The sequence below is a fragment of the Fringilla coelebs genome, assembly GCF_963513975.1.
Source record: "Fringilla coelebs genome assembly, chromosome: 4".
In the NCBI taxonomy this organism is placed as follows: Eukaryota; Metazoa; Chordata; class Aves; order Passeriformes; family Fringillidae; genus Fringilla; species Fringilla coelebs.
In genome coordinates this window covers 11,931,355-11,955,474 of record NC_140032.1, presented here as the reverse complement: position 1 = coordinate 11,955,474, position 24,120 = coordinate 11,931,355, and the positions used below count along the sequence as shown (strand labels likewise).

The following is a 24,120-nucleotide window of genomic DNA, read 5'->3' as shown; positions in this document are numbered from 1 at the left end:
ACCTCGGATTCTGTGCAGAATGAATTCTGCTAAATCAGAAGTTCAGTGAAAACAACACGGAAACACACACAGGGAAATAATGGAAGTGCCTCTGTAAGGTCCTTGGGTGAATACTTTTGTCCAAACTTGGTAGTTGAAACTTTAAAAGGCATATGTTATTTTCAATTATTTCTTAAATACAGCAGAAGTAGTATATTTTCATTGCATTTATAGAAGATACTTGATAAAAGAACTACATTTCATCAGTCAGGCTTTTCAATTCCTGTCTCTGAATTAATATTAAATACACATATTGTAAAGAATTAGTTTCCAGTGTAAACAGTGCTTCTGTCATGCAAAAACTGACACTGTATAGTCTTAGAGCAAGTGCATGGTAGGACAAGCAATGGTAGGACAGGCTGGCTGTAAGTGCATGTCACACTGTGCCTTCATGGGAGTGTCTGATGTGAAAATACATGGGAAGGCAGTGAACCTTTTAGAAAGCCAGCATTCCTTCACAGTAACTCATTCTTTCCCTGCCAGGACCAGCGTAGTTAAGTATTATCCCCAATGAATTAGTCATTACCTTCCACATACAGCATCTCACATAATTTTCTTTTATTACCTGTGAAACTAATAGCAAAAGGTTTGGGACAAAGGAGTCTTTACTGATACATTTTAGCTTTCTACTGTAAGACTTCTGTTCCATTGCTCAAGTTCTCTCAAAATGTAGTATTACATGCAAATGCTTAATAAATTTTATGGTCTACCTCTGCTCCAATGGGATGATAATGGGATGAACAGGAAGAAACAGCCGACAGAGCTGACAGTGGGCCAACATGCTGCGGAGAAAAAGTCACTGAGTGACAAAACACTGGTGTCCCTGCCCTACTGCATCCGTGTATAACAACCTGTCCTGTAAACAGTGAGGACAGAGGCTGAGCTGAGAGGCTGCCATGGAGGCTGCCTTCTGTCTGACAGCCTTCTGGTAGGGCAAATGATTCTGCAAGGACAGTGTCTGTCATTACTGTATTTGCAGCTAATCCAAGAACGAGGGGCTGCAAAAGCTGTACAAAGTCTCTGTGTCCCTTGGTAATGATGCAGGGTCCCTTCTGTTAACAGCAGTAAAAGCCATTTAATAGTGCTACAACTGCTCGTCACATAAAGATTTCAGGATTTGCTGATGAAGGGTTAACTGCCAATCATTTCTGCACAGGCCTTATTTTACTCACTACAGGCAAACAGACAGAGGAGAAGCAGCAACTCTCTTTGTCTCATAAAACTGAGAACTCTCAAATTCTTTAATTTCTTCTAAAACAATTTTTACTTCTAAACAGTAAAAATACTGTTAAAAAGTATAGATGAGTACATTTTCAGATTCATCTCTGCTTTCCTGTTGGTAGCCATGGAAATGCTCAAGCAAAGAACAGTACAGTACAGTAGCAGTACTGAAAGCAAATACATAAGCACCACCTAAAAAAAAGGATGCCACTTCCACCGCTAGAGATTTTTAGGAACATATTAGACAAATGTGTGAAAAAAAGTACAACTTGTGTGTTGTTTAGGCCTACTGTCCAAAGAATAATTTGCCTCATTAATCTCTAACTGCTATGATGGGCCAGCCTGATCCCTTACAGATACAGGATAGAAACTGGTGTTGAATTTTTCATTTTTGCAGTTAGTTTATTTATGCAATAATAAATATTAAGGACATCCTTTATGTTTCCAATACCCTTTTAGTAGGATTTTGCCTTTTTACTTTTTTTCTTACATTTCATAACTTCTAATTTTTTCATTGCTATTTGGCTTATAATGGTCCTCACTTTGCAATGGAGTTCTAGCCCTCAATCATTTGCCTCTGAAACCTTCATCTATTTAACAACAAAGTCTTCTTCAGGAAGTCCGAGTTGTCATTCATTCACCAGTTTTCCTGTTATTGTATTCAATACAAAAGTATTAAATTCCTCAAATCACTGCAGTCCCATGGAGACATAATGGTATGTTACTTGCCCAAACTGAATGTTACTTAGTTTCCTTCATCCCTACTAGTTCTAGACAACAATTGAGTTTTAGTCCACTGCTACTTTTTTTTCTTCCTAGTGAGTTCCAGTAGATGTTCCCAAGTTGGCAACTGCTCCAGAATAGATCTGTTTTCCTTTGGAAATGTAATTTAAATAGTGCTTGCTTAAGAGAATAAATCTGTTATAGAACTCCAGCTTTTCATTATGCAGCTGTGCATAATAACAACCATGTTTCCTTCTCTGGCATGATTTAGTGATGAGTGAAGATCTGTAGCAGAGGTACCATGGAGACTTTGTGAGTGATTATTTATGGGCACTCAGGATTCTGCAATTCTGAGATATTATGCAAGGAGTAATGTTTTTAGTTGATATAGTTTTACTCCTTCACACCTTATTACTCATGTTGTCTTTCCTAAACAGCTTGTAGACAGCGATAGAAACAATCCTGTCACGCATCATGTTTCAGTAATATCAGTTCAAACATGCTGGAAAGTCTCACACACTTTCCCCTGTCTTTCCTGCTCTTCATTTTCTTGCTGTCTCATGGAGGGAAACCATCTCAGTCTGTTCTTACCCAGTGGCAACAGAAGTGATGGTAGTTATAGATCAAGCTTCCTCATACTTTATCAGGTCTAAGTTCCTATAGGAAGAGGCAGCCTTTTGGGATAATCAAATAGCATGTTCTCCAGCTGTTCCTGATTCATCCCAAACCTATTAAAATGGCCTGGTATACAGAGAGAATACCTCTTGTAGGAATGCCCATGCAGATGGTGGCCATGCTGAAAATAGACTGCTATCAAATACAGACAGGCAAAAATAGTTTTGTGTGACCAAAATTAATTTCTGATTAATCTGAAGTAGAAGAGCATAATATTCATTCCTCAAAAGCATCACCATTTACCTCCAAGGTATTGAATTCTTCACAGAATTATTACCCTTTTCATTGCTATGAGTCAGCAGAAACCTGAATATATTCATTGTTCCCTTTTCTTGTGCCATATAACATGAATGGGTTATTTCACTGTGCCTACTGGTAATTCTGTAAAGGAGGAAAAGGACCAATGTCTTGCTGTCCTCGGGCTCCTGTCTTGCTAACATTTGCTTTTCAGAGAGAGCTTCTCTATCATGGTCTGAAGGATAACAGCTGGGAGTGTCCAGCACTGCCACACGTGGTACCTTTGCACTCAGGTTTGGGTGAGCTAGAACTGCCTTAAATCACAGTGATGGCAAGTGGAGGCAGGAGCTGTTGGTCAGCTCACAATGATGCACAACTGCCGTACATTCACAACATGCTAATCTTTCCCTTAAACTAAAGGAAAAAAAATTGTCCTGTAGCTTATGACAGAGAATTTGAAGAACTGCACGGTGGATTCAAATGAAGCTCAGTTTGGCTGGCTCTGAAAGCTGCTTGCATCACACTTGGCTTCTGATGAATTAAAATTCAATCTAGATGTTCTCATCTAGCTCTTAAAAAATAAATTTGAAGTTGTATCAATTACAAAATTGCTGAAGCTTCAAAAGAGAACTGAAAGCCTAAGCAGAGAATGCTTTCTCACATCTACAGGAATAAGCCTGACAGAAAATTGCATTTCTGTTTCTTGGCTCTAATGAAACAGAGGAAGGACTGGTATTTGGTGTACTTTTATCATATGTTGCATATTTTAGAGAAATCACCAAGACAGAAGAGAGCAAAAACCCTTCCTGCTTTCTTGCAAAATAACCATAAACCTGGGATATTGAACTCTGCTGGCATTAATATGAGTCTGCATGACAGAGCTTTTGAACAGAATGTTTAAAAAAAAAAATAAATTCTCTAGCACCAAGCTAATAATAGACCTGTAGAAGTTTTTTTGCCCACTAGGTGAACATCAATTGCCAGTTTGAGGCCGCTCCATGTAACATTTTGTTTCTACACAACAGCTGCATGCAAGACACTCTTAAACAAAACATGATTTTATTCCACAAATTTTTATAAAATTAAGTGTGCTGCAGGTTTACTTGACCCTGAATCAGTGGCAAAAGACTGATAATAACAATGCTGATTTTATGTGCCACAATTAACTTCTTATCACATTACAACCCAGGTGTTTTAACAGGAAGTCTTGCTTTCCGTGTGCCCTTCTGTGTGGACTAAAATTTTGCACAGCTGCTGCAAAATAAAGGTGCTAAAGGTCCCCTTTATGCTGAGTTATGCTTTTAGACTTCCTGTACCTGGCAGTACCTGTTCTGTTTCCTTTCAGTAATTAGCACATGCCACACTTCATCACAGCTAGTGGTGTGACCCTGTACTTAGTCACAATGTGAGCCTTTCAGCTCTTCCCCAGAGAAGTAACAGTACACATTTGCAGACAGAAATTGACCTTATCTGGGATGGAGGGGGCACGAACAGACTGATACTAACTACTAATGCAAAACAACTTTTGGTAACAGCTCATGACAACCAGAAATGCTACTTCCCCTTTCTTATGAGTTACACAGCCATTCATGTGCAATAGAGGGGTGTTTTTTTAATATTGACTAGGCTGCAATTTCTGTGACTTTCCACATGCTCAGCTACTGCTGAAAGATTTTCTGCAGCAGGTTTTTCTAATTGTTTCTTCAGCCTAAATTATATTAAGCTGGGAGCATCATTATTTCCTGTGCAGGTACTCTGCAGAATTAGAGAGTTCCTGACTGTTTCCATTCTTTTATTTACCCTGGGAACCAAACAACTGACCTAGGTACAATGACACATCATGATGACAATACTCTCTTCTGGTTGCTCCAACAGAAGAACTGATTCATACTCTCAAAAACAGAAGAAAAAAATTATTACAGAAAAAGGAATTAGTGAGAGTATATGCTCCAAAAATCTTTTGCATATAAACAAGTTTATAGTGCCTCAAAATTGGTTTGCTTTTATTTACATTTAATATGGAAGCTCTCTTACAGAGATAGTCATTTTCAAAAGAAGATATAGAAAAATTAGTGCCAATCTTAAATCATTTTATGTTGATACCCATCTTAGAAACACAGCAGACTAAGAACTGACCCAGTCACAGAAACAAACTATTTGCAGAGGTATAATTTTTGATTCATGGTAGATTTTCAGAGCAGTTTCATAACAATCTAATTCTTATCTTCATAGTATGGAATTGGTGTCAAGAGGGTCATGGTGGCAAGTACTTCTGTACAGGTTTACCTCAGCCTCTCACGATTCATTGAAGTGTAACTTGCCCATATCAAAGCTTGAATAATCATGGGTTTGCACCACTTCATAGCGAACCAGCTACCCCAAGACAAGTTCAGATATTTCTGCGTCTGCTGCCCTCACACTTCCAGCTTCAGTGTAGAGAAGTGTGAGGTGACAAGAGTGCTTAAATCCTCGGTTCAGATGGGGGACAGCTTTATCTTACCACCGTTCTAGAGACATGATCACCGACTCTAGGTGCAAAACATGTGACCTTTGCATAAAACAAAAGCAGTGCCGAGTTTCACAGATGATAAGGAAACAGGACAGCTCTGCTCCTGTCAGGTGCTGACTGCTCGGAAATCGGTGTGGGGGTAGAGCAGGGTGTGCACAGCTCCACCATGAGAGCAGCAAAAGGGTGCACTTTGAGACGGAGGGCGAAGAGAATGGAAAGATAAAAATAAAAATACAAAAATCGCAATTACCACCCTAGAGCTTCCACTTTTGGCATTACAGAGCATAATACCAGAGTTCCACAGAGCTAGGGACACACCTGCACACGATGTCTCCACACGTTGCGCAGCCCACACTTACAAACTCACTGAATTTTGTTTTCCCCTTAATGGCAGGCAGCAACACGAGTGCAGCCCGCCCGCTCACCTGCTCCCCCCGGGGACGGCCAGGGCCGCTTGCCGGCCCCTGCAGTAACGCGGGAGGGGCTGCAGCACCTGGCGGCCAAAAAGTGGCTCCCGCCGAGCCCAGGGCTCCTTGAAACGAGCGTTCTCAGCCACAGCCCCTTTTCCCTCCGTTCCGGGGGCTCCTCGGAACCAGCGCCCGAGCCACAACCCCACTCCCGGGGCGCCTCCGCTGCTGAGCCAGTCCGGCACCACCACCCAGCCCGCCACGGGCGCTGAGGCGATTCAAAATGGCGCCCGGCGGCGGCCGCCCCTCGCCCCCCTCTGCGCAGGCGTTCCCTTTCCCGGCGGGCGGGGCTTCTCCCGGAGTGCCGGGCAGGGGGAGCGGAGGCGGGGCGGGAGGAGTCCGAGCTGCGGGGGTTGGAGCATCGCCGGAGGAGCCCGGCACCTGCCCCGCAGCCAGGTGTGCGCTGCCGGTGCCATGGGAGGCCCCACGCCACGCCGAGGGGGTGCCGGGCGAGGGGTGGCTGCTCCGCCTCAGCCGCTAGCTCGCTGAACCCGGCGCTGCTCCGCGGGGACCGGAGAGCAGCGACATGGACTGCCCGCCGCAGCCGCCGGCCGCCTCCTAGTCCCGCAGCAGTGGCTGTGGGGCGCGTCGGGCATGGCCCAGCGTGACGAGAGCGACGGAGGGCAGCGCTACCCCGGTGAGGCGTCCGGGCTCCTCGGGGCTGTTCCTGCGGCGCGGCGCAGCCCTGCCGGTGCTGGGGGTGTTGGTGGTACCTGTTGGTGCGAGGGGCAGAGCCCGGGGCCGAGCGGGGCGGGCGGGAGGGGAGCCGCCTCAGGACCGAGGGGCCGCGCTGGCTGCCGGACTGACTTGCCCGGCCGTGGCCACGTAAAAAAAGTTAAGAGGAGCAGGTGGGCTGAGCCCTCGGAGTGTTCAGCGAGTGGGTTGGAGACCGCAGAGAAGAGTGAGCGCTGCTTCCTGTAGGCTTTCGTTGTGGCTTTTTTTTTTTTTTCGATTTCAGTTTCTTTGGGTTGTTTTGTAAGCGAAGGCCGCTAGCTCGGAACCTTCGCAGAGCGAGTCGGGCTCAGCCCGTGAGAAGTAAGCAACTTGCATCTCGCTGCCTCTCTTCTAGTCGAGGTCTCACAGCAATTTCCAAAGACCAAACAAAACTACATCTCACAGCAGCTGAAGTTCTCCTGACGTCGCTCTAATTTAATGTGATTCACAGAGCTTCCAGTAATAATGGTGTGGGGAGGGTAAAAGCCCTGTAAAGCGCTTCTGGAGCAGAGGCTTTAGCAGAGCACTGTAACTTGTTTGTATTGCCTGCCGGAGCAAAAACAGTCGGAAAGCGGGGAATGGCTTACTTATGATTATTCTCCGAGCACTCCTCTCAGAAACCAGCTTTGTAAAGCTCACACTTCTAATAGGTCACCAGCTGAGAGTTAAATAATAGTCATCTTAATTAAAACAAAACAATCCCCACTAGTTTATTTTCTTTTTTTGCCAGTAAAGTTTTGGCAGTACTTACACAGGTAACCTTAATTGCTGTATCCCATGTTTAGTTAAAAGGCAGACTTTTTCTAGTTTCAGGAATTCTTCACTGTTGGCAATGCTGTGGCTGTTAGAGCCTCCACACAAATGGAATAAAGAAATCTTTAATAAACAAAACTGAGTTTGATGCTCTTGTGAACCAAGGTCGCTCAAAGCTGCCCTTGATAACAGCAATGTGTTTTTTGGTACATACAACAAAAATAACATTAAAAGCATGGAGAATATAAGCCATTAATTAAAAAAAAAAACCTTTAAGAAGAAAAAAAAAATTCCAACTTTGTAATTGAAGAAATTCCTTGTTCTTAAACATTTGAGAAAAACTCCTGGCAGAAGTAAGTGTTGAAGAGGTGATGTGTGACGTTAACTCCTTGGGAACTGAGCTGTGTATACAATCATTCCTCTTCTCATTCCTGCGAGGCAAGAAATTATAAAGCCTTTTTTTGCAAGCTTTTGTCTTACCCTTGTTGCTTGCCTAAACTTCATCGTAACTCCCAGCAAACTTGCAATGAAGGGGCTTTGAGTTTGCATCTTTCTGGATTTGTTTTACTCTAATGGTTCGGCATTGCTGTTATCTTTAACTTTTATATCAAAAAGCCATTTTATTGTAGATGTTAGCAATTATAATCAAATGTGACTTGTTCACTCTGTATGGTTGAGTGATATGCAGAGCCAAAATGTGTTTTAAAGCCTCTGGTTATTGTCAGAACATGCCTTCTTGCATGCTGTGATCAGAATCTGGGGAATGTGAGGCTGTATAGACAGCCCTACTGAGACAGATGGAAACTCCACCTGTCAGAAAAAAATGTACCTAGGAGAGAGTCTGAAAGCAGAACTAATGCATGTAGATGTTTTCATGAAGTTCTGATACTTGAAATTTAGAGCCTGAGTCTCTTTGTTTAGGAATCATCCATGATTTTGCCTTCCCAAGCTTACATGTAAATTTCTTGTGTCCACAGTGACAAAGAGCTGCCCAGGTTAGCTGCTCTTTGTGTGAATAGTTGTGTCCTGATGTTAATTTTGAACCTGGCTACAAAACTGTCTTTATCATGTGCTCCTTAGCACTTAAGTTGGAGGTGTTAATGAGTAAATAACGTCTACCTGCTCTCTCATTGCCACTTGTGACCTTGACACAAGGGTTTTCCTAACCCCCTTCTCCTTGTTATTTCTTGTGGGATGTTCCCTCTTACAGGATCGTGTTCTCTATAAGACATAGGATGTTAAGGCTTTACAAATATTGATTTTATTTCAATTGTAATATATTTAAATAAACAATGGGGATGATGAATCTTGTGCAGACAAAATTGCATACTATTTTCAGTAGTTTATGGTACTCAGATGATAATGTTTCAACATTGTTATGTTAATAAGTGCTTTATGGAAAGAAGTTAGCATTGGAGTACATGACAGAATATTTGACATAAATTGTCAGATTGTGCACTTACAGTGAGGCAGCTAAAACAGAGTATAAATATCACTCCATCCTTAAAAACAATCCTACAACAACTTAACTCAAAATGAATCAAGGAGTTCTCCTGTGTGTTCTTGAGAGCTGACTGCATCTCGAGTTTTCATTTAAAGCCCTTGATGGGTACACTTCAAAGCCTCCTACAGTTTTGCTGAACTGTGTAAAACCTTTGTAACTTGCTGTTGCATAATTTGCTCCGGCAAGCTGTAGTGTTGTATACTTCTGCATTTCTTGCTTGCCCGTTTAAAGGATCTCTTCCTGTTCAATTTATTGCTTGAAAAAATACCAGGTCAAGTTAAAAAAAAAATTCCACAGCGGGTACAGAAGCTATTTTCACTTTTCTTTTTTGTAATTCTTTTGTTTACAGTATTTGGCCTCTTGAGCTGCTGTAGTTACTGCCTCTGCCAAGGTCACTTGAATGCTTATTATTTGTAAGCTTGGGAGAGAAGAGCAATGCAATTAAGCTAAGGACTGGCTGCTGCTTGGGAAAATCATTGAGCAGAAGTAAAGGCCGTCATGGGAGGAATTCATTATGGGAACATGCTTGTACTGTTTACCCAAACATCATCAAAGCTGTTCCTGACAGATTACATTTGTGTTTTGTTTCCTGGACAGCACTTTCTAGATGCATTCAAAGTTTAAATTCTTGTAAGTCAAACCCCTTGGTTACCCTGTTCTGGAGTATATATGTGTATATGCTTTAGAGTAACAAAAGGGACTGGGGTGGGCTGTGGGTTTGAAGAGTAATGTGACATCTATGAAGGAATAAAGGTGAACACAGGGAGAAGAACAAAGTCAGACTTATGTTGGAGAAACAAGTGAATTCAAGTAAGAAGGTCTGAGAACAGGAGATTACAGTATATACAAGAGTAGTTATATCTAATGCTCCATGTTCTGTCTTATTTGTACTCTTGAGCTATCACTGTTGACTCCTGGAGTATAGTTTGTTGCCTGCATTCAAGAATTGGTCTTTAGGGTTGTTCATTTTTTTGCTGGCCCTTGCAATTTTAATTAAGTGAATAAAGAATTTATAATGTACACAGTTGGTATGCCAGCTATTTCAAAACATACTTTAATTGCAGGGGAGGTAAACTTTTCAAACCATGGTAATATGAAAAAAAAAGTTGCTATAGCAACTCTTTAAATAAAGACTTCACACATCTTCACAAGCTTTTTAGTCAAAACAATACACTTGAAACCTTGCTTAGACAGAGGATTAGGCAATTGATGCATTGATTGATTTGGATGGGTAGCATATAGTTGGCTGTTAAAAAGTTCTGAAGAAGTCTAAAAGATGAAATATCCAGGGTTGTTGCTGCTTGACTTTTGTCTGTACTTAGGAATGGACTGAACTGGAGTTTCATATCTGCTAGCAAATATTGTTTGCATAGTAAGTTAAAGATTTAGTGTAGCATACAAAGTACAGTTGGATTCTTGAACTTTCCACATGACTGAAAACTTACAGAAAAAAAAATCAGTTTGGACCAGTGAGATATGTTTGAAATTAGTTTTCTCTCACTCACCACATGTTGGTATCACAATGGCAAAATGTATTGATGTCCTCAGATCTAAGAATGGACTGTGTGTCAAACCCTGGTGTTTGGCAGGGCTCAGGTGACATTAACCAGGGGTTTAGAACTGCTGTGAGATAGCCGTTTTCACTGACGTTTGAAATTGAGAAGTTTGGGTTTTCATTTGGGTTATTTTTTAAAAATAGAATGGGGGGAGGACCTCTAGAGAACAACCAGGACCTTTAATTGAGTGCTCAACTTGAGAGAGACTAGGAGACCAGGCTTTAGGAGCTGAAGAAAAATCTATCTAGAAACCAGTCTGTTTGCAAGATGGAATGAGTGTTCTTCACTCATTCACACTTACCCCAGAGTGTTTCAGAGAGAAGAAATTGAGGCAATATGTGCATATTTGTTCTGCCAACTGCTGCAGAGTAATTGCATTGCAAACTTCAGAAGAGCTGTAGATAATTTACTACTCATATAGAAAAAGAAGATCTGTGTAATATATAGTGTTATATATCTCATATAGTGTTGAAAGGGTCAGTAGCAGTTCTGGAAGCCAGGGCAGTATTCCTGTTAGTGTTCCCAGTATATAAAAATTGCCATTAAGATTGGGGCATCCAACCTGTAGCTCCTTTTTGACAGCCCTTGCTTTGCAGGTCATTCAGATTCAGACTGGAAGTGGGGCACTGACTGGATTAACTGACCTGCTGGCAGCCCCTGGGGAGACAGCATGGATGGAGGATCACAGTCTCCGAGTGCAGTAAATACAACGTATTGGCAAACGTCATTGCTACTGGATGTGCACAGATGAAGTGCATTGGTGTACTGTCAAAACATTGACTGCATGGATAGCTTTATAGCTGTTCAGATTTTGCATCTCTTCCTTGATGCAACAATGATACATTATGCATTCTCTTCTGTGACAACTTTATTATCAGTTTTTTAGTTTCCAAAAGAATGCTGAGAAATTCTGTTTAAATGAACAAATTTGAATCTGGTCTAAGTGTATGGAAACAAGTTTTGTAGCCCTCTGACATCAGCAAATATGAATTTATGATGGTGTGAAAATAAATCTCATATATTTACCTCAATATTGACAGGGAACATTAAAATACTGCAGGTTTTATAGTACGTAATTTCACTCTCAGGAGATGTGTAAGGAGCAAACATGGGCACACAAACTGCTTATGAAAAGCTTTTCATGCTTCACATTTGCTAGAAGCCTAATTTAGGTTGCCATTGTCCTGGTTGTTCATGCTGTGGGAAGGGATAGTAATCATGTGCTAGAGAAGACAAATAATTTTTAATTAAAAGCCTAAATTAGGACAGGACTGAGTGCATTAAAAAAACAAACCAAGAAACAAAACCAAGAAACAAACCAACCCTACAAAACAAACAGTTGAGAACTAACCACAACCTTCCTGCAAACTCCTAATCTTTTCTTTCTTTTTAACCAGTTACCAGCTGGGCCAAGACAACTGATGCAAATTTATCCAACTGTTTAAATGGTTTGACCTTCATGGGGATTCTGGATGCAAGAGTGGGCAGCAGTATCCAGGGCCTTCAAAACTTGAACTCTGGGACCCCGAGAGATCTCTCATTGCCTGAGTATGGACCTGGCCTGCTGTCCAGTGCTTTAGAAGATTGTCATAGCCTTAAATCAGTGGATTCTGGTATTCCAACTCTAGAAATAGGAAATCCAGAGCCTGTTCACTGCAGTGTCTTGAATGTGAAGAGAAAGCAATCAGAACCTGAGCTTGTGCCTGACAGGGCTTTTCAGAGCGCGTGCACGCTGCCGCCGTATGTGCCTCCGCATTCGCTGACTGCTGAGCACGACCATGCCGTGCGCAAATCCTCGACTTTCCCGAGAACTGGGTATGACACTGTCAAACTTTATAGTCCAACCTCAAACACTCTAAATCGAAGTGATGATATCTCTGTTTGTAGTGTGTCTAGTCTTAGCACAGAACTGTCAACAACTTTATCAGTTAGCAATGAAGACATTTTGGACTTTGTGGTCACAAGCAGTTCAAGTGCAATTGTGACTCTCGAGACTGACGAGGCGCACTTTTCGGATGTCACCCTGAATTCCTCTAGAGACAGCAATGACCAGAACCAGCAGCACTATTGCCATGGGACAGACGTGGACAGTAAACGGAAAATACTGGGACCTTTTACAAACTTCTTTGCCAGGTAATGTTTCCATAAAACATTTCCATAAATGATGTTTTAATGGCTTATGTCAGATCTTAAGGGCAAGGTCCTCTTTGATGTTGTATTTTGAAAGATATAATACCTTGGTGTTTTAATTTAGATTAACATATTTTTTCTGTTATGAGTAAATAGGCAAATACTGCTGCATCCTATTCTATTTTTTGTTTATGGTGTATGGAAGCATCTTAAATCTTGGAACATTCCTTCTGTGTTGCAGGAAAAGGATTTCTGAACAAGGTCTTTTTTCTTCTGAACAGTGGCTTCTCTAATGATATCTTTTGTGATTTTGGCCAGGGTCTTTAATCTTGTGTCACATAAATAGAAAAATATAGGTAGAATCCATACCTGTGTTTGACATCTGAAGATTCATAAGTAGTTCAGTAGTGATGGGATATTTTATTGATCATTCTAAGAGTATGAAGCTTGAAATACAAATACCTTACAAACACTTGGTATGACTACTCTGATCTTTCCAAATCTCAGTTACTGCTTTTTTAATATCTTTTTCCTTAATTTTTGTGTGGAATGAAAACATCTGACATTGTGTCACCCACTTGTTGAAATGATGGCATTGGCTAGCCATAGCAGTTTCTAAATGTCGCCTTTGTATGAACGATAAGGTTCTACATGCAGATACCCCAGGGAAGTGAACTAATCTACTTTTGGGGGGTTGAGCTGTTTGCTGGTGGGTTCTTTTTTTAAAGTTATGTAAGGCCTTCGCAATGTTTCTTACTTTTAAGTTATATCATCTGAAGTTTGATGTGTTTTAAATAAATTGTTCTAGAAAGAAATTTTAGACATCAAGCGGAGTTGGCTGTAAATAACCTGTTTTGCACATGGCTTCAGCTAGTATCTCTTTCCTCATGCAATTTTTCTTTTGCATGAGACAAGTAGGCTAATAAAATACATCAAGAATTGGCAAAAATCATTCTTTGAAAGGCTGCCTTATTTGCAAAGCTTAAGCAAATAAATTTGTTTAGACCTACTAAGCTGACTGAAACCTTTGTTGATTTTTATTCTTAGGTTAGAGTACTGTGCAGCAGAACTCCAGTCATCAGTCATGTTTGAGGTGCTGATGCTTTTGTGGACCCTTGTCTGTTTGTTGCCATGGAACCAGACTTAATTGTGAAGCGGGAGGCTTCTCAGCACTTCAAAGCATAAACTTTTGTTACCCGTTCTGGTAGCACAACTGCTAACTCAAACAAATGCTGTCCTTCAGCCTGGAAGGGAGCAGAGTGGAACAGGCACATTTAGACCCCACTCAGAGTAGGATGTTTAATCACTTCTCAACTTTTCTTAACCAACACAGCAAAGCCATCTGTCCAAATTCTGTTCTAGTGTAGTCTGTGGTGGTTTTACCAGTGTTACAGAAACTGTAGTACTCACTAGACTGAGTTTTTTCACCTGAATCTTTGCAGGTACATTGAATGCCAGGAAACAAAGGCTGTCATTACTGCCTTTTAAATGGGGAACAGATAATCTTGGTCACTGGGTGATGTCATTGTAAGAAAATGAGGATTAAGTTCAAACTAGGTGATCGGCTTTGAAGTTCCAGGTGCTCAGTCTGTAACCTGACCTTGAATATCCTCCTCTTTGGCATCCACTTCCTGCTCTGTTTTGGAAACAAGAGCTGCCCACTTTTCGTCTGTACTTGCACACCACACCCCCATATTTTATGCACCGTCCCGTGTCATGAGACCTGGTGGTGAGTTTCACAGGTGTTGAACAAGCAGGGAGCCTTGGAGGTTGTTCTGTGCCACAGGGAGTACTATTTATATTTATGCTGTCAGCATTGTAAGGGTTCAAAACGTGCCTTGCTAGTTTTTGTTGGTGTTTGTAATCTGCCATTCGTGGGTTTGAAAACTCCCTGTTCCCTGGAGTTCCTGTGGGCTCCTTGGATTCTCAGGATTTATACCAGTACTGAAGTAAATGAACCTGGGTCTTCCAGTGTTTGGTTTGAAAGTAGCTGCTTTCTAGAGGCCTTCCTCCCCAGCTCACCCTGTGCTCTGTACTGGGGTTTGTGTGCAGTGTGAGATGAAGAGGAGGCATTTTGAACAGTATTGTTAAAGACCAGCTTGCTGAGAAGGAGCTTCCTAAAGCAGTTTGTTTGAAATGCTACAGTGGTGGGTGTAAACCAAGTCCCGGAAAGGAGTGTGTTCTTAGCACTGCACTCTGTGCTGAAAGTTGTGATTCAGTCTCACAGGTTGAGTGCATAAACTTCACTTCAGAAAACCAAAAGTGAACCATGGCAGGAGAAAGCCAAATTGTCTTGGCTTTGGCCAGTGGCTGGCACATGTGTACGACGTGGAATAATGAGACCTGAGTGCTTTGTACACTGCCTTCCAGCAGCCTGATGGTCATGGGGTATGGCTGCAATGCAGAGACTCAGCCTTAATCTGCAGGTTTAGCTCTTTGAGGGCTTCTCTGGGTAATAGGATACAGGTTTGAGCCATTGAGAGCAAAGATGAGTCAGCTTAATTTTTTGCACAGGTTGTTGATATTTGGTAAAAGGGAGAAACCTTGCTTCTTGAAATGGTGCCCCTGCTTGTATTGAACCCCATCTGGCCTCTGAGAATGTGCTAATTTCTCTGATCTTATCAGAGTAAACTTGGCCTTGACATGTCAGTTAAGATTTGTGGCTGCCTGTAGAGATAATACTGACAATAATTAGATGCCTCCAGTTGCCTGGTCACATGTGCTTAAGCTACTTACATATCAGCTAGGGGTAAGTCTTTCTCAGTACCAAGAAAATGCTTAGAGAAGTAGTTGCTTTAGAATATAAAGTTATTTTTTGGCACACTGTACATTCATTTTTCCTTTTGAGACTGTATGCATGTGTGCATGTGCACTGTGCACAAGGTTGCATATTCCCTGTCAGTTCTGTGGTGTGTTATGAAGTTTGGTTTGAGACTGCAGTTGCAAAACAAGGTATTTACAAAACAGGAGTTGTAGAAGAGATCAAGGAAAAAGGAAACACTGTTGGCTTATTTCCTTCAGTTCTGGCACCTTCAAGATGGCTTGGGAATGGAGTGCTCCTGCCCTGCCTCTTTGAGCACTATGGTGAAGAAAGTTTGCTGGACTGCTTCTCTGGCTCAGTTTGTGTCTTCAGCAGTTTGAGTATCCATAAGGCCTCGTTGTTTCCTCAGGCTGCTGGGTGCATCTTTGGGTGTGGCCAGGAAGATCAAAAGTGAGAAAGAGGCCGCTTTCTTGCTTACACACAGCTTTCCTCTTGGAAGAGCTTAAGGCACCAGAGGTACAGTGCTCTCATTAGGCTCAAGGTTGTCATATGAAAATGAACTCCTGCTTCTGAAAGAAGCTGTAATGCTGACTGTTGACAAAAAAACCTGACATGTTGGTTGTTTTCAGGTGTCACTTTTGTCAGCTTTAAAAACCCAGAGGTCTTTCATGTAACCCTGAGTTGGAATTAACTTCATTTGAATATATACAGGAATTTGGGTTGAAAACTACTGTGAGCAAATAACTGGGTGGGAGACTAAAGACTCCATAGCTTGTATGCTCCTTTGCCTTACTGACCCAGAGTAGTGTGGGTAATGAGTTTTACCTTTGGACTTTACTTCTGTACAGTACTGCTGAAACTTTTAAAATGTGTGGATCTTAATCAGCTTTGCTCAATCAGGACGGTAGTGATCTTACTGCAGAAGCTTCCCTTTTCAATTTTCATTTTGGAGACTGAGGAGGAGGATTTTTGTGCTTACATGGAGAGTGACTATAAAGGGGTCACTCTGTGTACAGTTAAATAATAAGCCATGCAGTTTGTTTCATTTTAATGGATTACAAGCAGCCTAAGTCTTTACTTAGTCCACTGCCATGGATATTGTCTGTTTTCCCAAGAATTTGTGTCTTCTTTCTTTTCAGGCTACTCCTAGAAGTTTTTAATCCTAGTGTTCTAAGTATTTGGATGTCAGGAAGCCTCTAAGGAGCATAGGGACTACACATGAAATAAAGGGCTTTAAGAAGAATATTACATTTTACTATTTGCAAAGAATCTCTGCATTTCTGGAAGAAAGTTTCTGGAGCAAGATTGGCATCCTATACCCTATGTAGAAGCATGTACCTGTGACCTTACTTGTAATCTGATAAGAAAAAGGTCTTAAATTTCAAAATAGTAGCTACTGCTTTCAGTAACTGTTTTAAGTCTGAAATCATGTGAATTTAATATGCTTATATCACACATGTACACCCATGTTTTGAGATTACTGGTCACACATAATTTGGATTTCTGAATTTGGGAATTAGGTCCATCAATGGCAAAAGTCAGTCATCTGTGTTAATGGATAGGACCCTTTCATGACGCTGTTTGTTGCTTTTAATGAAAGGAGAGCTTATTGTACTTCTATAATTTTGGCATTAAAAGGAAGGTAGAATGACAAGGAGCACTGTAGTGCTGATTTCCTGCTTTCATGTCTCCAAAAATGGGAATTCACTGACCACAGGAGAGAAGAAAAATTGTGAAAATAATTGCAGTTGACTAATCTATTAGTTATGCTGTCTCCTCTTCTGTGCAAGTTTCTGTTCAATGAAGCCTGTTAGAGTATTGGCTGTCCAGGAGGAGACAGGCTGAGAACAGGACTGAAGTGTGCAGACAGAGGAACAGAAAGAGCTGGATGCACTGTGAGGGCAGATATAAGTTCAGTGCTTCTAACCAGAAATGAGCAAAGCCAAACTGAGCTGCAGGTGCAGTTGTCCAGAAGCTGATGGGAAGGACTCCAGAAGCCCAGCCTCGGATGGAGGGAACCTGCAGGGCCGCCCAGCACAGGCTGCTTCCCTGCCCTGCTGTGGGCTGGGCTCCCAAGTGCTCCAGTTGCCCAACAGGCTTCACTGCCCTGTTGGAGGGAAGAGAATAACTGAGTGGCAGTTTTGTCCTTCCCTGCTGCTTTACCTGGGTGCATTTCTAGCAAATTGTTGCCAATAGCAGGTGGCTAAAAGGGCTGGGAAGAGAGGAGGGCAAACCAGCTCATGCTTCAGTGGTGTGGGAAGCAGCATAGGCACTGAGGATCTGTTTAACACAGGATGCTGGCAGCAGTATTTCAGCAGCCTGTGAGGCATTCAGGTGTGCTCATCTGAAAGGTGCTTCAGCCTTCAAAGTGTGCTTTTGGATAGTTCTTCTTTGAAGGCCACTCTCTCTAGTGAAACTGACAGACTTAAATTCCTCTCCCCACCTGTATTTCCTACCACAGCTCTGTGTGGAACAGAAGAAATCAGCAGAATTTTCTGAAATAAGCATTCTCTGTCAAAGCAAATCTTCCACAGGTGGAAAGTTGGAATTCTACAAAGGTAACAGCCTTTGCTTTTGATAAAGATTGAAAATTGTATGATACAGTTTTCAGAATTCCTGTCTTATTCAGAGAATGAAGTTTTGAACTTTGTCATGTGGCCTGTTCTCCACTAGGTGTTGAACTGAAACTGTCTAAATTAATTGCAATCCTTATTTCCCCTTTTTGTGTGGGATAATGTAACTCTTTACAATTACAGTTCTTTTAGTTCTACCTTAAACTTTTCACTAAATTTTGAGATGTGGCTCTTTAGTATAAAGAGTAGTAGATTAACATCTTAGTTTTGCTGTTGAGTAACTGGAAACAGTTATACACAAAAAAGACTTTAAACAAAGAGGCTTGTTGAACTTACTTGTTCATTATAGAAACTAAATGAAAATCTTCTCAGTGACAGTTTTGAGTTTTGGAGTTTTTTTTTAGTAACTGTACAAAACTATGCAGTAAGTGAGGACTTAATGTGGTCTAGTTATTACTTCAAAGCAGGAGACACGTGCATGTTTCTTTTCTAGTGGCTGGTGGGAAGCATTACAGGAGTCTGATATGGCTGGTGAATGAAATCTGTGACATAGATGGTGTTGAATGTTGCTTGCAGCACTGAGCTGTAATGCTTCCTCCACCCTCCCTTCCCTTGTGGGGTCAGAAGTCCTGCCAGCAAACCTGCTCCAACATGGGCTCCTTGTTCCAAGGGGCCACAGGTGCTGCCAGGAGCCTGCTCCAGTTCTCACAGGGTCAGTGTCCTTGAGGCACATCCTCCTGCTCCACTTGGGGTCCTCCACAGGCTGCAGGTGGGTCTCTGCTCCATCCTGGACCTCCATGGGCTGCAGGGGCACAGCTGCCTCACCAGGGGCTGCTCTAGGGGCTGCAGGGGAACCTCTGCTCTGGCACTTGGAGCACCTCCTGCCCCTCCTTCTGCACTGACCTTGCTGTCTGCAGGGCTGTTTCTCCCACACAATCTCACTCCTCTCTTTTGGCTGCTGCTGCTGTTGTGCAGCAGATTTTTTCCCCTCTGAGCTGTTATGCCAGGGAAGCTAGCACAGTCCCCACTGGACTCAGCCTTGACCAAGGCTGAGTCCAGTAGGTTTGTCCTGGAGCCAGCTTGCATTGGCTCTGTTGGACATGGAAGAAGCCTCTGACTGCTTTTCACAGCAGCCACTCCTGTAGCCCCCCACTACCAAAACTTTGCCATTGCAGCACTGCACACACTTGCTTTTGAATAGAAAGAGTGAGAACTATGAAAGTTTCTTATAGGTGTGCATGAGACTTTAGGAGCTAATTCAAATTAATGAAGTTAAGCTCTGGTTTCATTCTGATTCACTGTCTCTATGAAGGTTTAATGAATGGGTGGGTTAGATGGTCTTTGTATCTTCATTTAATTTGCAAGAGTTTTACTGGTGTTTTCCTTTGTTAAAAGGAGCTGTGAGAAGTAAATGACATGAGGAATGGAGAATATCAGCACAATTATTGCTATGTGATGCTCTCTCTCCATCTGATCGAAGTACTGTTTAATGTTCAGGTGACTTTTTCTTTCCTGAAAAATGGAGTGAGCAAGATGGAATTAGATGGAATAAATATAATTTTTGCTCCTTGATGTTTTGATTTACACAGTATCTCTTCCTCTGTTACAGAATCTGTGGAAGAGTTGGAGTCAGTATTAATTTTGGTTTTAAACACATTTAAAAAGGTTCAAACAAGAAACAGTCTGTTGAAGTTTTCATCCTTACATAGAATTTTATTAACAGAACTGGTATATGGAAACCATAAATTTTCTGAATACATTCCTTATTTGTATCTTTTTAGTCATTAAGTGCCTCCAAAGTTCTCCAGCCATATCATGATAATAATAAAAAAAAAACCCTTCAGTAAATATTAGTGTCATTTACACTTTGGAGCTGACAGAATAAACACAAAAACTTGGCTGCAGTTGGAGGTAGGACAAGGCATGTACTTGGAGCAGGACTCCCCTTGGTGAGCAGGAGCCTCCTGCCAGTGTGGAATCCAGAGCAGCTCAGCTCAGGGGGGATTTCTGGAGCTGTGCCTAAGTCCCTGCTCAGTGCAGGGCTGGCTTCAGCACCAGAGCATGTTCCTCGGGACCCTGAGCAGTTGTGAGTGCATCCAAGCTTGGAGCTAACCTCCCTGGACTGCACAGTTCAGGATTTATTTTCTGCCACTGTGATTTTTTTTCCTCCCCTTTTATACATTTGGAACATGCCTTGCAGCAGCTTGGAGTTTATTCCTCATTACATCTCGGGTTTTTCACTCATTGGGGTTTTTTCCTCATTGCATCTTGGGTTTTTTTCTCATTGGGGTTTTTTCCTAATTGCATCTCTGAGGATGGTCATCCAGGCTAAATGAAAACACCTTAGTCAGCATCCCTGCTTGTGTGCTGTAGGCCTGAGCACTTGGCCATCATAGTTGTCATCCATTGGACTTCCTCCAATTTTTGATTCCTTGCTGCAGTCCAGGAGCCCCTTACTAGATACAGATATGGTCTTGTAGGTACCAGGCAGAGCTTTTATTCACTTTTTCCTTTTCATCTTAATGCAGACAGGCCCATATTTAATTTCTATTGCTGCAAGTTCTTAGAGTTTACTTGGCTTCAGCTTTTTGCTTAGGATGACATTTCATATATTCTGTTTTTTATTTGTGTGGTAATAGTGCTTCAAATCAATGAAGAAATCTACTTTCAAATTTTAGGAATGGAATTTCAATTACTCTGGTAATATGAGAATAACTGGGAATTTGGCCAGCTAGAAAAGGATCATTAATTATAGCTGGTTGATGCTAATATATTTGTTTGAAGCTGGACCTGAGTGTTGATTTTGTGTGACAGTCCTTACTTGCTGAAACTCCAGTTTCTGAGAATTCTTCAGTATTTGCATGGTAGACCAGGTGCATTATCCATGTGCAAAATAGTTCTTGGCTTGCTGCAGCCAGTTCTAAAGCTGAACTTGCCAGGTTACTGCCTGATACCTTTGCATGTCTTGGATACTTCAGTGCAGTCAGCTTTGTTCCCCTGTAAAATGAGGGGAACCTGTAAGGAGAAAGATACATGCTGAATACTGTAGTTTTGATAAATAGTTTATTAAACCCTGCTCTTTCCCCCAGAAATCTAGAGAAATTTCCAAGTTACCCTATTGCAAGCTATCAGGTATCTTATACTGCTAATTTATATTGTATTACTGCTTCTCTTAACTGTGGAGGTCTTTTTTTTCCAGACCTGCAGGTATCTGTTACACTGTAAAGTGTTACTGTGTTTGATTCTTACTGAATGTACTGGAATGTTAGTGATTGGAAAACTTTGTTTATAAAATGTGATAGGAATTTATAAAACATAGTTCTGTGATTAGTTACCTCTTTCATAGGCAGGTCAGCTTGTAGCCTGTCTGGCTTTATTTCTGTTGATTTGTTTATCCATAAACAAAGCATTATTCTTCCTTTAGTCTGACCTTTGGCAATCTTGCAGAGACGAAATTCTGCAAACCCTACTTCTGTATGTAATTCTGGAATCTTACTCAAAGCATAACTTCTGACCTGTTTATGGAGGTTCTTGACTGTAGCCAAAGTACTTGAACTTTTTTGATGGTATTCTGTCTGTTGGTTGTTTTGATGTATAGGTTGACTGAGAGGTGATCTGGGTTTGAGAGGAGGGCATGTTAGAACTGCATCTAGTGAATTATTTCTAGAAACCAGCATTACTGGATCATGGGTACCAATTGTTGCTTTTCCCTTTGGAGACTGTAGATTTAGGGCATTTCAGGAGACTTTGGTGGATCTCCTGACAGTTGTGCCTTCTCAAGTCCATCAGTTCTCCAGTCAGCATGATTTATGTGTCAGTCTTGTTCTTCCACTAACCAAGTAACAAAAATTCCTTTGATAGAATATGTTGATGACTTTTCAGGATTTATTTTCTCAGTCTCTGGAAATTGTTTAAGTGAGCAAATTAGAGTCTCACCTTTAGATATTCCTTTCTTCTGTTTATTGGTAAGTTGCAAAAGTTATGATTAGTACAGAAAAGAAAGAGTCATTGGCAGATGAGAAGAAAATAATGTTGTTGTTGGGAATGTTTCCTTGATAGTGTTAATTAAATTAATACCACATCAGATAAGGTGGCTGGACACTTTTGCTGACAATGCAGCAAATATTTAATAAATTTTATCTTAATGTATTTTTTGCTTAATAGGTGCTGTATGTTATTTAAAATGTCTTGTTTCAATGTAGTTTTCTGGATGCCTTGTGGAGTAATGTCTGTGGAGACATGTCTTACATTGCTTGTGTGCTCAGTGTGTGTTTACCTGGTTCTTATGCTTCATATCTGCTTACTTATCTAAATGTACATGGACCTTAGCCTCAGCCTGGCTGCGGGGTTCACGACCTTAGTGCTCTCTCCTTGTGCACTTTAGAGTTATCATGGGAGTTTCAGGGTCTTCCTTCAGAAGCAGCTGAAATGAACTTTGACTTGCCTCTGTTTCTTTCTTGCTTCTTAAGAACACATGCCAGTCTGACACTCATTTGAAAAATTGTCTTTCAAGATAAAATTGTTCTACAAAAGTGAACCTTTTGAACTTTCTCCACTGTCCTTATTTTGCATCTGTTGTGCTCATGCGACTGGTAAGTTCTTCCGGTAGTTAATTTGCATGACTATTCCACTTGTTTTGTCTTCTGAAAATAACCTTAATTGCAAGACAATTAAAATTTGGAGCATGCATCTTGAGAGCTGGGGAGGATGTGTGTATTTTTAAAACATTTAATAAAAATTTACTTGTATTTGCAAATCAGCGTTGGTTAAATGCCGATAAGAAATTGCATCAGTTTGCATGAGCTGGGTCACTTTCTAGGCAATTTTCATCGATGTTTCTGTACACCAACCATCTTTTTAAGAGTAAGGAACCCATTTACTTGGAAATGTAATCTCTGTGCTAGGTCAGTGTAAGTCTATCAGAGAGCTGCACATGCCATCTCACTTTTCTATTGCTTGCAGTTGTGATTCTGTGCTGCGTGCCAGTAGTTCAGGTACTGCAGAATATCATCTTAGAAGCCCTGGCAAAATAGTCACATCAGTAAAGTTGAAATTCAGATTTTCTGAATAACCCAAATGCTCTAGTTGCAAAAACTCCTAAATCCTAAGCTCCTCTACCCTTTTGTTTCAGTAAACTGGTTATCTTGAGCATTCTGGTAAAAAGATACTGTGTGTTGCCTGAAGTCCAGAGGGGGTGTGTGTGCCTCTGTGGCTCAGCTTCACCCTCTGACAGCTCCTGGGAGCCCATCCTTTTTTCCTGTTGTTTCAGTGACATGTGCCAGAGAAACAGTTCCTTGACTCTGGTGGTACCAAACTTCAGAGATCTGTGAATGGGCTCAGTGTTGGGTCTACCTGGCTTGAGAAGACTTTGAGACTTTTCAGGAAGGAGCTTTGCAGCTGATGTCAAGACTTGGAGTAAATTGGCAACAGAAGCCATGACAGCACTGTCTCTGCTGCTTTAGTGGATAGGTTTGAGTACTGAACAGGGGGGATGTGGTGGAAGGGAGTAACCTATTAAGAGGTGACTTCACAGAAGTGACTGACCTTGCATGGAACAAAGCATGGCTGAAATGTGGAAAAAATGAATAGCTGAGTGCTTGTGGAGCTGCTGCTCTCAACTCCCCACAGGGCAGTAATTGCTGGCAGTTGTGTTGCAGACCTCCTGTCTTTTTGGAAAGAAAATTGGACAGAACTAGATGAGCTTTCTTCAGTGGTGATGCTGGATTTTTTTAAAAAGCAAAAGCTTTAAAATGCTCCAACAGATGCAGTACAGATAGGTTTGACTTGATTATTGTTATTGATGTGGTTCTAATATCTTTAGAACCACATTTTTAAAATTTGATTGAGGCTTTAGCCTGATCATGATAGCATACAAGGCTCCATAAAGAGTAGCAATATACACATGTGCAGTACATGTAGCTATTTTGTAAGTTTATTTTAGCAGTGCTTAGAGAACCAAAACGGAATTGTTTCTTAAGTTTTATTAAAAAATAAGGTTTTCCTGACACTGCTAAACTTGCCTCTTGGTTTTAACTTCCTCTTTTTCCCCACAGAAAAGGCAGCTGGGCAGATCAGTATAGAGTGGTGATGCAATATCTGTATGCTCAAGCAAAAGATTGTTCCATCTTTGTCCTGTACCACAGGATGTTCTTTGTATGTAAAAATTACCTCTGGAGTTAGAATTAAATTCTCTTCAGGTAGGTAATCCCTCTCCACAGCTCAATTAAAATAGCAAGGTTAAACAGCTGTTTGGTGCCA

General features: G+C 41.4%; 1 protein-coding gene across 1 annotated transcript in view; it reads left to right on the top strand.

Annotated features, from left to right (window-relative positions):
• Positions 1–6,312: 6,312 nt before the first annotated feature.
• TBC1D14 (TBC1 domain family member 14) overlaps positions 6,313–24,120 on the top strand; it is a 63,696-nt gene continuing 45,888 nt past the window's right edge. The window contains exons 1-2 of the mRNA XM_084204804.1: positions 6,313–6,508; positions 11,796–12,531. Of these exons, the coding sequence (XP_084060930.1) occupies positions 6,466–6,508; positions 11,796–12,531 (779 nt within the window). The 5' untranslated portion in view covers positions 6,313–6,465. The remainder of the gene's footprint in view (positions 6,509–11,795; positions 12,532–24,120) is intronic.